Source organism: Aspergillus steynii (assembly GCF_002849105.1).
Source record: "Aspergillus steynii IBT 23096 chromosome Unknown P170scaffold_3, whole genome shotgun sequence".
NCBI lineage: Eukaryota > Fungi > Ascomycota > Eurotiomycetes > Eurotiales > Aspergillaceae > Aspergillus > Aspergillus steynii.
The window spans coordinates 3,365,134-3,379,308 of record NW_020194400.1 but is presented as its reverse complement, the minus strand read 5'-3'; the positions used below and the strand labels follow the sequence as shown (position 1 = coordinate 3,379,308).

Sequence of the window (14,175 nt, the reverse complement as noted above, 5' to 3'; positions counted from 1 at the left end):
CCACACATCGCAGTAAAGCAGATCAGCCAATTGGACTCATCCGGCTTGTGCAGACAATGCCAAAAACAGCCCGGTTGTACGCCATTTGTATTGAGTTGGAGCTTGAAGGATAAGAGAGAGAAAAAAAAAAAAAAAAAAAAAGACATGAAAATGCAGTGGAAGAAATGAGAAGGGAGAAAGAAGGGAAAAAGCAGGGTATTTAATATCGCTCAAAATACAACGGGACAAAGATCAACTGGCAACTCCCATGGGCCCTGCACCCGGACGAGCTCTGTAAGGCATCTGCTGGGGTTGCCCCTCGCCTTGCATCGAGTTTGGCTGACTGCTGTTGCTGGTACTGCGCTCGCGCTGCTCGCCCGGCGGAACAGGTCCGAGTTCCGCGCCGTAAGGAGTGGCGCTGGCGGAATGCGCATGGCTACCAGACCCTTGGACGTGACGCACAGAGCTTTGCGCCTGCCACGCTGCGTCTTGGGATGGATCGCCCTCAATGCGTGCAGAGGTGGGAATATTCGCTCCCCGGTTGTTGGGATTGGTAATGGTGACTGTTTCACCGCCGTTGCTAGGCTTTTGCGAGAAGCTCCCACGTGCGATATCCCCGTATCTTTTCAGGATCTCTTTCGTTGTGACTTCGGAGTTCTCTCTAAGGAAATTGGTGTCGCTGAGAACCGATTGTAGATCTTCCGGAATCTGGAGGACATGTCAAGTGAGCTGGACTGCACGACCAGGGCATAGAAAAGGGAGGCTCTGGGGAGAAGCTTACCTCACACATCGTATCGTTGTATGTAATCAGGGCATTGATAGCTTCGATCGATAAGAAGCTTTCATCGACGGTGCTACTCTTTGTGTTAGGATACAGGATATTCGGTGTCATAACGGTTGCCAGGTTGTGGATATCCATTTTGCTGCCCGTGTCTTCGTCAACATGCGAGAAAGACGACGTCCAGTTCAAAAAGGCGAACAGCACTTCCATGGTATCTCTATGGGCCTTCGGGAGCAAGCAGCAGGTCAAATGAAGCACTCGCTTCTGTTTTTCTGGGTCCGGGAGTTCTACAACGAATATGGGTCAGCAAAAGGCGGGCGAAAAGCACACGCAAAGGGGCTCAAGCACTTACTCTGAGATACGACGAATAGACGATGGAGTTTGAATGTCAGTAGAGGGTCGGGCATTTCACGAAGGAACTTCTTCAAGAGGGCCGCGATTTGAACGGGGTTTTCCTTGGCCAAGTCCACCTGTTCGTACTTGTTGTCGATCATATCGGAAATGTCTTTCAACCGACGGATGTTGCCATTCTTTCGGAAAACACCTTCCACGGACATGTCCATCTGTCGCATGGCAGACACGGAGTCATCGACAAGGGCAGGAACGCGGAGTGCACCAGGTCCAACACCATGACTAGACTCCGTACCCTCCTTCTCGACAAGATAATCCAAGCTGACGCCAAAGACACCCTTCTTCTTTCCCACTTTCTTGCCCTCCTTGTTGAAAGCACGGCCAAAGATGTTCCAGATCGTCGGTTTGCGGGACTCGATCAACGACAGCAGCTCATCCAGAGTGAAATAGCCATCCAGCAAGGGCTCCATAGATAATACGGCAACGTGCCGAACGATAAAGTACTCCAACGCTGACAGTTCGGAGAAGTATTTCTTGGTTCTTCCACCCTGGGCAAGGAGATGTGATTCCAGTCCAACATCAGAGACACCACGTTGGTGGCCTTGGTTGTACCTTGGAAGTGGCTCGGTCGTGTTGACAAGCTTGGTGCGAGCATGCTTGTATGCGTTGGGCCGTTGCTCTTTGGCTTGTTCCGCCGCAACGATCCTAGGAATGTCGTCCAAAGTCAGAGCATCCTGGTTACCAAAAGTCAGCTCGGTGACTGTCTCGCCATTTGCGTCTTTTTCCTCTACAATCTGGAATCCGTGACCGCGAGGATCAGCGCCTTCGCCACCGGAGGAGCCAGGTCTCACGCTCCTCCCTTCCGGTCCGTCGATGATCCGCGACGCGCGGGCCTTCTTGTAGGTTGTCGATAAGGTCCGCTCGTTTCGAATGGAGCGCAGGCGTCGCATCTCCCCGACGGTTTGCTCCAGGGACGACTCTTCGGGGGCTCCTCTGTTTGCGTGGGTGTACGACTTGGATCGTGTGGTTGATCTGCGAACCATCCCGGGTGGAGCCCGGGAGCCATCCTGGTCATCTTGTAGCTTCGAATTATCATCTACGGCGGAGGAGTCGGTATGTCAGTGGGGTTGTTCCAAATGGCCTGGGAGGTGAGGTCGACATACCTGACGCGGATGGTAAAGTGCCGCCAGCTTGTAGGACGGTAAGAAGTCGTGCCAGCGCAACTCGCAGTAGGAAGACGAATTGCTGGAGCTTGCTCACGCGAATAAATCCACTCTGAGTCTGGGCTGAAATTCCACGTTGGCCGACGCAGCTATTACAGAAGGGGCGCTTATCCTTGGGACTCCACAAGGCGTCCTGGAGAGCAATGGTCAAATCCTTCTGGCATCCTGAGCATTTCAAATGGGGTTGCTTGACATGCCATCGGTTGTCGCCTAGCATCACGCATTCGTCGTCAATGGGTTCCTTGCATGAGGTGCAGCAGTCGGAGAGCTGGTCGGCCAGAACTTCCACGCCGGTCATCAAATCTGAAGGAGTTTCTTCTTCCTCGATAGGTCGGAGTGCCTCTAAATCTCCGAGGCGATCCAAGAAATGGTGCAAGCCGTCGGGATGTTCCTGCTCTCTCTCCAGCTTCAGGGCCCCCTGCAAGCCAATACGAATGAGGAGCTTAAGGTAGTGGGCAAGTCCCGTCACCAAGGAGAGGAGCTCTTGGGTGACCCCAAGTTTCCGGACACCGGTCTCCTGGGTTTTCGACAGCAATGCGAAAAATGCCACAATCTTCTTGCAAAGGAGCTTTGCTTCGCGTCCATAGGCGAGATCTAGATGGAGAGACAATCAGTTTAACGACCATTTTCTTCTCGCTGGGGAATGCGAGTAACGCGACCGCTTACCTTTCATGCCTTGCCCCTTGATCAGTTGGGCTAGCTGGTCAATTGCGGTGAACAGCACATCGACATGGCCAATAAATCGTTTGGCAACGAGAACACCGTCAACGTAAGTGCCGTTGCTCACATGAAGAAGCATGTCGGAGATGCATGCCGCTGACGATTCTTCAAAACTCGAGAGGATGCTCCATATCTTATATACCTTCTCCTCCATGACGTCCTCTTCCTCCCGCACCTTGTTGCGCTCCTCGTCAGTGGCATCCTGTTCCGATTCGACAGGCTCCAATGGCTGACCCGTCGGTGCCAAGCGAACGTTCCAAAATTTGTGGATCATGTAGCACTCGGGGTGCCAATGTTGATTTTGGCCATTGCGGAAAATCTCGACGAACTGCTTCAGAATCGCGGTATGACATCCGTGGCATCGCTGGGCAAACTGCGTCGAGTAGTGAAAGTGGCAGTACACTTTGCCCTCGTGTTCGTAGTACGAGTCCTGCGCACCAAAGACTGTGGGGCAAACGGAGCAGGTGAAATGCTCAATGTGGTACTTGCGTTCCAACGCCGTAATATACGAGCCACGCAGGGCACCGCCGCAGTCATGACAAAGAAGGTCGAGTCGTCGGAAATAGTCCGTTTCGCATAGAGGGTACTGGCCACTGCCATCCTCCGCATCAATGGGGAAGAATTTCGATGCCACAATTTGGCCGCAGTCCTATGCCGCCCGTCAGTCGACCATCACGTCGGGTGGGAAGGTAAAAAGACAGTGAGTGAATGATGGAAATTACCTCGCATTTGAAACACTCCAGATGAAACGTCGCCGACAGGGCTCGCACGAATTGACCCGTGAGGGGGTCACCACACTTTTTACAGATCCTGGACGTGCTAGCGGGCGATTTCGTGTGTGGGCGGCCGTTCGGACGAGACCTTTCACGGGGCGCGGAGCGTTCCCAATAACCAGCAGGATCGCGCGGCGTGGACGGGTCGCGCGGGGCGGAGTTGGTTCTTTCAAACTTTCGACTCATGCGGGTGTCGGCGTTCGGAGGGCCATCGACAGGGCTGTTCACGGACCCATTTCTTGCGCCCGACAGCGTACGTGGCGAGTCAAACGGGACGTTGCTATCTGCAGGTGACGTGGGGGTCTGCGTCTTAGAGCCTCCTCCATAGCCACTGGTGTTTAACGTAGGACGGACAGCCCCGTTGCCCGGCACGAGGCTGTCCGGTAAAGGAACGTCGCCGGGAGGCATTTCCGGAAAGTCCCTCTGCCGCGAATAAATCGAATCAATGCGTCTCGACGAGGGGTTCGGAAGGGGATGTCGACGCCGAGGGTTGCGGCCAAGGGTTGTTGATCCTCGGAGTGGCTTCGAGTGATGGGTTTGCCGCCAAGACTGGGTAGAGTCGATTTCTCGCAGGCGGGATAAACAAAAGGAAGATCAAGGACGGTACGATACCAAACGATCGGAAAGAGATGATGCACTAAGATCGCGGCCTTTGAAAAGCGAAGAGAAAAGACGACGAAAAAAAAGTCAGGCCCTAACCGCCTTTTGTCTTCTCTGCGCGGGGCAGTTTAGGGGCACCGGGGTTCTTTTCAGGACCGACTCACCTCACGCCATGTGGATGAAACTTGCGGGGAGATTCAGGAATTTGAAGGGGACAGGGGAAAAAAAGACAGGCTCGATCCACGAGAGGCAATTGTGATAGACCGAGGCACGAGCGGAGTGCGTTGGGAGGGGGGAAGAAAGATATGTCACAAGGAGCGCAACCGCCCGAAGTCGAGGGCAGCGGAATTGAAAAGGTTGGAGCTCAAAGCGAGACCAACAAGCGGCGGAGTAAACTGCCCGAGATCACAACCATTCCTAGTGCCTTCCAACGGACCAAGGAGACGGGGGGTGGGTTCTGGGCCGAACGCACCAGACAAACGAGGCGAATCAAAAGAATGGGAAACCAAGCCAGTCGAGGGCGTGACAAGCGGTCGAGAGAGAGAGAGAGGGAGTCGAGCGAGAGAGGGAGAGGGAGAGGGAGAAGGGTAGGAGGCGCGTGCTTGGGAGAGACGCTGGCGGTGGTCGCTGGTGCCCCCCTATGCCCTTCTGCACGCCCGCCCACTAGGGATGGTCACGTGGAGTGCTCACCGCCCCAGCCACCGCCTGCACCGCACTCGTTGATCACTGCAGGTCTTGCAGTTTACCTGCGTAATACCGACGTTGTATACTATATAGTGGTCGAGTCGAAGACACGCCGCTTCAAGCCTCTCTACACCCGTCCGGGCATGACAATCAATCAGTCTGACTGATGATCTCACGTCAGTCCCCCGCCTTGGATTTTATTGTATATTTTTTTTTAGTTTATTTTTCTTCTTTTTTTATTCTTCCCCTCCGGTCAACAAAACATCCCCCCTGTTTGTTCCGGCAGAACTCCGTCGGGCGGCAAAGCAGAACCGACGGCGATGGAAACTCACCAGTCAGGGACAGAAGGGTGAGGTTCCAGGTTGGCGGGGGGCCCTAAGAGCCACCAATGACAGGGATCATTCCAGGGGAAAGAGAGGGGAGGTTAAAAATAAGTCCAGCTTAGCGGTAGTCTAAACTGCCTACGGAGTCGTGCTACGGAGTACCGAGGATTCAATTCGTTCGCCAGGGCATCAGGAATGAAGGTTGCGAGAGTCCACCGCCAGCCCCTCCGATGCCTCTCGATGCGGGCTAGTCGCGGCCAAGTGAGCAGGGGGAATGAGGAAAGTGGGCGTCGACTCCATCCCGTGCAGGCGGTGAAACAGGGGTTCTCGACGGATGGAGTACATCAGTATTTAGTATTTAGAATACTTTGCTCGCTATCCTCCTCCTGGTGCGACGGTGGCCTGTGCCAGTGGCTCCCGAGGACTGCAGGCTATTCGGATGCCCGAGTACGGCATCGTACAGTACAGGGAATATGGCAATCTGTACGAACCACTCCGTCCGCCAGCCGGATATTCCATACTAGATAGACTAAGACGTCGTAGTGCCTCCTCCGTACACACTAGTCTCCACTCGGCCGCACCAAGTCCCTTGGAATTCGATGGTACGGCGTCAAATTAAAAGTTGGATAGATCATTGGGATGGTTCAGGATGATGCACTACGCGCCCTTGCTCTATCCCGGGGGATTAGACGCCGCCAATGATGAAAGAAAGCGCCACTGGATCATACAAGATCATACAAAGATATACGCGACAGAAAAGAGAACAGAAAAAGAAAACAGACAAACAACAGACAACAGAAAGAACCTGTAGAATTGACAAAGAGAATAAATATATTTGATATGAAATCGAGAAATCATCCTAAAAACCAACGAACTAGGAGTCCAACATCTCACCTGGAATTGGTTGTTATCTGATCCAGAGTCCCGGTACTTCCTTCGACTGGGCCATCGGGAGGTGCCATTGACCTGACGTTTGTTTTCCTCTCCGTCTGTACTTCTCCTCTCCTCTCCTTCGGCTCACCACCAAGTCAGGAACAAACCAACCTTAACGGCTGGGGAAAAGCCACTTCCTTCGTTATCCGCTCCCTAGTCGGAGATTTTAACCTTTCCATCTCCGTCATCGTTCTCTCCTGCATACCCACTTAGCCGCCCAACCTGCCTCGTCCTTGTCGGCGGCTCTGCCTGGCAACCGGCCGTGTTTCGCCTCAACATGGCAGATCAGGCAACGCTTCGCATCACCAGGGTATCTTCCCATCTGCGGACATTTGCATTCGTGTTTCTTTGGAGTGAAAACTAATGTGCGCCGACGCTCAACCGCGGGGTACTAGGAAATCAAACAAATCCAGAAAGATGCCGATCTCTGTGAGCCACCCCAGTGAGCCTGGCGTTAGTTACGATCCTGATTTGACTGACTCCGGTCTCTACTTCTGGTGGCATAGCTCTCACTGTGAGGTTCAAGGATTCCGATATCAGAGATGTGAAAGCTCTTATCCTGGGCCCACCGGGAACGCCCTACCAGTTCGGCTTCTTTGAGGTGCGCTCGATATACTCACCTTTTCTTTTCTTATCTTGCCTTTTATACCCTGCACTCCTATCAACGTATCCGCCCTCGGGTTATTGTTAACCGCTGGCGTTTATAGTTCAAAATAAAATTTGGTAAAGGTACGCCGGTCCTCAGAAAGGAAATATCGGCAACAGATCCTGCTCACCAATCTGTGACAATCTCTAGAATATCCCGCAAAGCCTCCAAATGTTCAAGCCCTTACAACGAACGGGGGGCGAACTCGCTTCAATCCTAATATCTATGCCTCCGGCAAGGTTTGCCTGTAAGTTCCCCACATCCCAATTTCCAATCGCTCTAACGCGTTCTAGGTCCATTCTAGGGTAATCGTCCCAAAACGGTCCTTTGGTTAGGAGAGCAAAGCAACTAACCTGTCTTGTAGCACTTGGCAGGGGAACAGAGGAGAGGAATGGTCGTCCGCTCAGGGTCTAGAGTCTGTCTTGATCTCAATCCAGAGCCTGATGTCAAACAATCCGTACGAGAACGAGCCTGGCTTCGAGAATAAGTCGTCAAGTTCGGACAAAGTCAGCATGATCTCTTACAACGCCAAGGTAACCGACCAATTACCCCGAATCGAGAGGGTTATGCTCGAAAGCTGACTTCTTGGTGAAGATTCGTCACGAAACTCTCCGGATAGCAGTTATCGAACCTCTGGAGTTGGCATTGAGCGTTCAGAACGGCACAGCCCAGGATACACTTGGCTCATCCGATGAGGCAGACCGGCTTTATGATGATGATAGTCCTATTACGTTTGATGATCTCCGCAAAAGACGGTTCCTGTGGTATTTCGAGTCCTACATGCAAACGATTGACGAGGCTATCCCGGTAACGCCATCTCAACGCAAGTTCGAGCAGATGCCATTCGAGGGTTATAAGAACGGAATGGAAGGCCATTTTAACTACCCCGAGCTCAAGCGACGACTAGTTCAGGTCAAAGACAAGGTCTTCGAGGAGACGTTTCGCTGGGCGGCTGAGGGGTCCCAGGCCAAGAAACAGGAACTGGGGATTGCAGTCAACTTGCAGCGTCAGTACGAACAAATCGTTGAACACTTCAAGAGCCAGAAGAACTTCACCATCGATTTGAGCCTGGTAGATGACAACCCCTTCCTTTGGGAGTTCACATATTTTGGTCGGCCCATGACCCAGATGGACGGCGGCATTTTCAAGTTCAAGGTCTATCTAAGTCCACGTTTCCCCGACGAGCAGCCTCGCGTCCTGGCTGAGACGCCAATCTTCCACATCCGCGTATCCCCATCGGGGGTCCTCTGCTACCTTCCCCAGCGATCCGACGAGATGCGATTCCACATCGAGGCCATTGTCGCGGCCATGGAGGAAGAATCGCCGCCTTACGATCCTCGAACCACTGTGAACCCCGAAGCCACCAAACTTTTTTGGGGAAGTGCAGACGAACGGAAGCAGTACAATCGGAAATTACGGCGATCGGTGCAGCAAAGCATCGAGTAATGCCATCGTCCTTGGGACTCATGAAGTTCGCAAGGATACAAAAGTCTGTGCTATGACAGGCGATGCATGAATTTATTAGCGAGACCAGACCTTGTCATGTTTTCTTTGGGTCAGTCTTTGACGTGGCTTTCGTGGATTGACGCAGGTGTTTAAGTACTGGGGGTTTTGTTTTCATTCATTCGATCTAATCCGTTTTGCGATTTTCAAGCACCTACTCTAGGTAGTCAATCTAAACACCAAAAAGTCAAAATTATCGTAAAAAAAAATAAATAAGATAAAAGATTTTGAAGAAAGAAATAGAAAAAGTTCTCGTCTCTAAACGCCGAGACCACCCAAGGGCGACAGCGTAGATTAAAGTCGGGGGCAAAAGGACAGCGGGTCCGAGCTTCTTTGGCCCCGGACTTTTCTCCTCCCCAAACTTTCCAATTGTCAGTCTCCCTTCTCTCTTGTCCGCCTGTCCCCGTCCTGCCTCTCCTCCCTTAACCCACCACCGCCATCCCTTTTGATTTAGTCACCTTGAGTTTTTGAAATCGCCGTCATGTCTACTGGCAAACGTCCTACGATGGAATTGGGCAAGGTCCTCGTGGTCGGTGGCTGCGGGTTTGTGGGCTGGCACATTGTCGATCAACTGCTCGGATTCCCTTCGGAGACCGATCCCAGCGTCGCCCTCCCCAAGCCGCAAGGAGACGCTCGCTTCGAATACCCCAACCTGGGAGATCGGTACCCCAGATACATCGCGAAGGTGTCCGTCGTCGATCTGAGAACGTCCAACAACCGACTGCCCGGCGCCGAGTACTATGACGGAGACATCACGTCGGTCGAGTCCATGCTGTCCGTTTTTCGCGCAGTCAAGCCCGACGTGGTCATCCATACGGCCACGCCCAACGTGCTGGAGGGAAACAAGCCGCTCTTGCGCAAGGTGAACGTCGAGGGAACCCAGACGCTGCTGGAGGTCGCGGGCGGCGCTCATGGCGAATGGGGTGGAAAGTGCCGCGCTTTCGTCTACACGAGTTCTAGCTCCGTGGTGCACGATACGCAAAGCGACCTGGTCAACGTGAACGAGGAATGGCCCTACATCAGGGGAAAGCAGCAGCTGGAGTATTACTCCGAGACGAAGGTGTGTTTGTTGCGCTGGCTCGAGATTCTCTAATACAGATGCTAATGTCGGATGGTTGTCTTAGGCGGACGCAGAAGAAAACGTCCTGAAATATAACCGCACTTCGCCCTCATCGATGTTGACGTGTGCCGTGCGACCGGCCGGGATTTACGGTGAGAAGGACACCACGTTCACATACAAGATTCTGGAACATTCGTCGAAGGCATCGCCCACCGTTTTGCGCATGCAACTCGGCGAGAACAACAACCTGTTCGATTTTACGTACGTTGGCAACATCGCATATGCGCATATGCTGGCCGCGTGGCGCTTGCTTGCCACCAAGACCCGATATGACGCCGGGCAATCTGAGCCCCTGGACCACGAGCGTGTGGATGGAGAGGCCTTCAACGTGACCAACGACTCCCCGGTGTACTTCTGGGATATGACTCGCGCTGCGTGGGCGCTGACCGGCAAGGTCGTTGAGCCCCATCAGGTGTGGGCGCTTCCCGAAGCCCTCCTGGGCCCTATCGGTGCTATCGCTGAGACCGTCTTGGGACTCATCGGCAAGACCCCCCGTCTAAACCGCCGCGTGGTCCGGTACTCGTGCATGACTCGCTACTATTCCTCCAACAAGGCCAAGCTCCGACTTGGCTACGAGCCCCTCGTCACGGTGGACGAAGGCCTTGCCCGCGCGGTTGGATACGTGGTGGAACGCGAGCGACTGGAATCTGAAAAGAAGGGGCTGTGATTCGGTGAGGCGATTGTGATCTGGATCTGTCTGTATTATAAGTAATCATCGGGCTCTCTGACCTTAATATCCATCTGTCAATACGTTTTTGATGCCCGCATACAGCATGGGATTTTGACGAAGTTCACGATAATCATTTACTGCTAAGTCCTTGTCAGCTCAATTTACTGCTTACTTGCCATCGCATTAATCAATCAATCAGCATTCTGAGAGAAAGAACACCACCCGGCGCTATTGCCCATACATGCACATCACCTAATCGAAAACCTTCAGCAGCTCGCGCAGGATCCTGTCCCCCTTGACCACCTTTCGATTGAAGAACCGCTTCGTGGTGAGCGTATACTCCGCCAGGTCCTCCTTGGTCTCAAACCTCTGCGGCGTCGTGCCCATCTGCCTCGCCTCCAAAAAGTCCACAATATTAACATGTATTGTTTTCATGGCCTGCACCGCGTCAGCTATATTCTCAATCTACCCATCTCACAAGACCATCACCAAGACCAAGAGCTCCAAGCCGCACAGACATACCTTTTTGCACTGTTTAATAGAGGGCAAGGAACCCTCAAGGCCGAGCTGCTCGCAGAGTATTTGCCAGTCTTCGAGCGTGACTAGTTCCCTCTTGCCAACCAGCCGGTTGTACTCCAAGTTCACGAATCGATTCCACTGCTTCGACCATGTTGGAGAGCCTTCTTTCCACTGGCGCAGCTTGGCGAGGCGGTTGAATTCTTCGGTGATGGGGGCGTCGGGGAAGTGTTCGAAGTCCTTGAAGGCTCTGAAGTAGGGCGAGGGGGCTGCCATTTTGTAGGGATAGATGGTAAGCTGATTTGGGTTGGGTTGGTTGATTCAACGGATAATAGGTTAGAGGATCTTTTGGGCTCAGTTGGGTGGTGATAGTGTTCAAGGTAGACAGGAGCTGTGGGTGTCTATCGATAAGCGAGGTTGGGGGTTCAGGGTTGGAAGAAGAATTCACTGGTAATGGGCAAAGAGGTTTTAGGTGGTTTATTTGTCCTGCTATGTGCTTTGTGAGCTGAAGGGTGACTCTGTTCGAGCAAACGCTCAGGCCCTGTTTATGGTGATGGCTATAGGAGATGTCAAGTTCACATTCGGTTTTAGACATTGAGATGAGGTATGCTTTTTTATATTCGCAAGGGTTATTATCCATGTGCTTGCAGCTACTTGCTTACAGACACGGAGTATCCCGACAAGATATATCTAGCCGCGTCTCTTCTCGATATCATCAGTTTACTGCCCAGATGCATCTTCGGATACAGGCTCTGCACCTTCTCAAACGGGAACAACGAGGGCTTTCCTTGTCCTGGTTTGGGCATATATTTGCCAGCCACGCCTTACCAGCTCATTCATTGTGTCACCCCGTCTTCTTTAAAGTCTGTTTGATTCCGAGAAGTTGGATCCTTTTCTCTGAATCCTCAGACTCCCCCGCAGTGACAATGGCCTCTCACGCAACCGCATCCATCCGGCATCCGATGACCCTGCTATTCCTTCTGATAATCCAACTTCTGGGGTGCGCTCAGGGAAAATCAAAGAGACAAGGCATCCAACCCCTAGAGGGCATCCCAGGGTTCAATGCTACGTTTGATTATATTGTGGTTGGTGGTGGCACTGCAGGCATGACGGTGGCCGCCCGTCTGGCCGAGCAGAGATTGCGCGTCGCGCTGGTGGAAGCTGGCGAGTTCTACGAAGTTCAATATCCCATTTCGACGATCCCCGGGGCTGCAATACTGGGCACAGGGTCCAATCCGCATTTCAAAACGCCCATTGATTGGGGGTTCGTCATCCAAGGCAGCCCGGGTGCGAACTCGCGTGATATTCATTATGCGAGGGCGAAATGCTTGGGAGGGTCGTATGGATTTGTCCTTCTTCCTGAAATAGATTTTAGACTCTTGCTGATACTTAGCTTCGGTGTGCATACAGGTCGGCGATAAATTTGATGATATATCAACGGTTTGTATACCTTTTCCCGTGGCTAGGGAGTAGGCTGATATTTGACCGTAGACCGAGTATAGGATCGATGCAGCTGTGGGCCGACCTTGTCGATGACCAGAGCTACACTTTCGAGAACACCCTGCGCTTCTTTAAACGGACGGTGAAATTCAGTCCTCCTGATAATCGGAATCGCCCTGCAAACGCCTCTCTGCAGTACAATCCAGACTCGTTTGATAAGGACGGTCAGCCTCTTCACGTATCGTATCCTATACATCCCGGGTCTTTTCCTAGCTGGATGAGGCTTGCGTTGGAAGAATTGGGTGTGAACGAGACACGCGACTTCAATAGCGGTTCGCTATTAGGATCTCAATATACACCATTTACTATTCGACCGTCCGATCGGTCTAGGAGCAGCTCGGAGTCTTCATTCTTTGAATTCTCTGCATTACAACTTTGGAAGCTCAGGACCCTGACGATCTATAAAATAACAATGGCGAAGAGAATTCTATTTGACTCCCAGAAACGAGCTACTGGGGTGGAGGTGAAAACATTGGGGTTGCGATACATTCTGAAGGCTACACGGGAGGTGATTGTGTCGGCGGGCGCATTCCAGTCTCCCCAGCTCCTGATGGTCTCGGGTATAGGGCCCGTAGATACCCTTCGAGAGCACGGGATTGATACCATTGTTGCTCTTCCGGGTGTTGGTCAAGAGATGTGGGATCATGTCTTTTTCGGACCGACATACCAGGTGGCATTGGAATCCTACAGCAGGATAACAACCGATGTCTGGTACCTCCTTAAGCAGGTGGTCAAATACATAACTGCCCACCAAGGTATACTAACTAACCCAGGTATTGAGTATCTGGCATTTGAGAAAATTCCGGACCAGCTGCGGTCTTCACTCTCTCCCCAAACCCAAAAGGAACTTTCCCGATTTCCTAGTGACTGGCCTGAGATAGAGGTAAGGTGTTTGGTGTGCATTTCGGTCTGTTATCCCCGCTGAATTGAGGTCCAGTATATTTCAGTGCCTGTCCATGTTGGAAACTACTCGAATCCGATCTTACAACCGGCGGATGGCAGACAATATGCTACCATCGCAGGAGCGCTTGTTGCGCCGACGTCGCGCGGGAATGTCACCATAATCTCCGCCGACACGGATGACTTGCCGATTGTCAGCCCGAACTGGCTCTCTACGGAAGCCGATCAGCAAGTGGCGGTTGCAATCTATAAGAGAATCCGCGACATGTTCCATAGCACGGCCATGTCCCCGTTGGTGGTGGGAGAGGAGTATTTCCCAGGGATGCAGTATCAATCCGACGGCGATATTCTTAACATCGTCCGAGACACCATGATGACCGTGTTCCATGCTGCTGGCACTTGCAAGATGGGAGTTCCCGGAGATCGGATGGCGGTCCTTGATAGCCGGGCGAGAGTGTTTGGAGTTCAGGGACTGAGAGTGGTCGATGCTAGCTCTCTGCCGGTTTTGGGCCCTGGCCATCCTCAATCGACTATCTGTGAGTGCACATTCATCATACACCCGGATACAAGAGTTTTCTGACCCCCAAAGATATGCTTGCCGAAAAGATCGCGGCAGATATCATCCATCATCCTGCCGCGAATGTCTGGGAAACGTCATCTTGTACCTGCCGTAAAAGCTGTGTTGGTTCTTTCGATTATGACTGGATATGATGCGATAAGCCTATTTGCTATTATATATTGTTCTCACAAGTCGCAATCATAGGGTAAGATAGCGGATATATAAATTAATCTTCAGGATTAATGGCATGGATTGGCTGGTCTCTGTCCACTCAGATACCCCCCTCATCCAACAGGCAATAGGAAATAGGCAATTGGAATGCAGATGCAGAATGCACGATGATCTTAACCCGAATCCGCTAAGATAGACTCCCACCTGCATAGCCTCCCTCTCC

At 52.3% G+C, this 14,175-nt stretch overlaps 5 protein-coding genes across 5 annotated transcripts; 3 read left to right on the top strand and 2 right to left on the bottom strand.

Annotated features, from left to right (window-relative positions):
- Positions 1-231: 231 nt before the first annotated feature.
- Positions 232-4,235, bottom strand: P170DRAFT_474554 (GTPase-activating protein LRG1; the record flags this gene model as incomplete). Its single annotated transcript, XM_024853160.1, has 6 exons — positions 232-687; positions 761-1,047; positions 1,113-2,207; positions 2,275-2,928; positions 3,001-3,703; positions 3,777-4,235. The coding sequence occupies 6 exons, from the start codon at positions 4,233-4,235 to the stop codon at positions 232-234; spliced, it is 3,654 nt and encodes a 1,217-aa protein (XP_024706309.1).
- A 2,205-nt stretch (positions 4,236-6,440) lies between these two features.
- On the top strand, positions 6,441-8,713 carry P170DRAFT_406482 (ubiquitin-conjugating enzyme E2). Its single transcript, XM_024846630.1, has 8 exons — positions 6,441-6,677; positions 6,763-6,796; positions 6,874-6,968; positions 7,075-7,096; positions 7,164-7,260; positions 7,307-7,318; positions 7,378-7,546; positions 7,608-8,713. The coding sequence occupies exons 1-8, from the start codon at positions 6,645-6,647 to the stop codon at positions 8,457-8,459; spliced, it is 1,314 nt and encodes a 437-aa protein (XP_024706308.1). The 5' UTR covers positions 6,441-6,644; the 3' UTR covers positions 8,460-8,713.
- A 284-nt stretch (positions 8,714-8,997) lies between these two features.
- P170DRAFT_425294 (C-3 sterol dehydrogenase/C-4 decarboxylase) lies at positions 8,998-10,303 on the top strand (the record flags this gene model as incomplete). The annotated part of the gene is made up of 2 exons (XM_024847624.1): positions 8,998-9,576; positions 9,641-10,303. 2 exons carry the CDS (start codon positions 8,998-9,000, stop codon positions 10,301-10,303), a joined length of 1,242 nt encoding a protein of 413 aa, XP_024706307.1.
- Positions 10,304-10,558: 255 nt separating this feature from the next.
- Positions 10,559-11,098, bottom strand: P170DRAFT_474551 (uncharacterized protein; the record flags this gene model as incomplete). The annotated part of the gene is made up of 2 exons (XM_024853159.1): positions 10,559-10,744; positions 10,829-11,098. The coding sequence occupies 2 exons, from the start codon at positions 11,096-11,098 to the stop codon at positions 10,559-10,561; spliced, it is 456 nt and encodes a 151-aa protein (XP_024706306.1).
- Positions 11,099-11,784: 686 nt separating this feature from the next.
- On the top strand, positions 11,785-13,933 carry P170DRAFT_354050 (GMC family oxidoreductase; the record flags this gene model as incomplete). The annotated part of the gene is made up of 5 exons (XM_024844007.1): positions 11,785-12,161; positions 12,233-12,262; positions 12,314-13,205; positions 13,260-13,758; positions 13,812-13,933. 5 exons carry the CDS (start codon positions 11,785-11,787, stop codon positions 13,931-13,933), a joined length of 1,920 nt encoding a protein of 639 aa, XP_024706305.1.
- Positions 13,934-14,175: the final 242 nt, after the last annotated feature.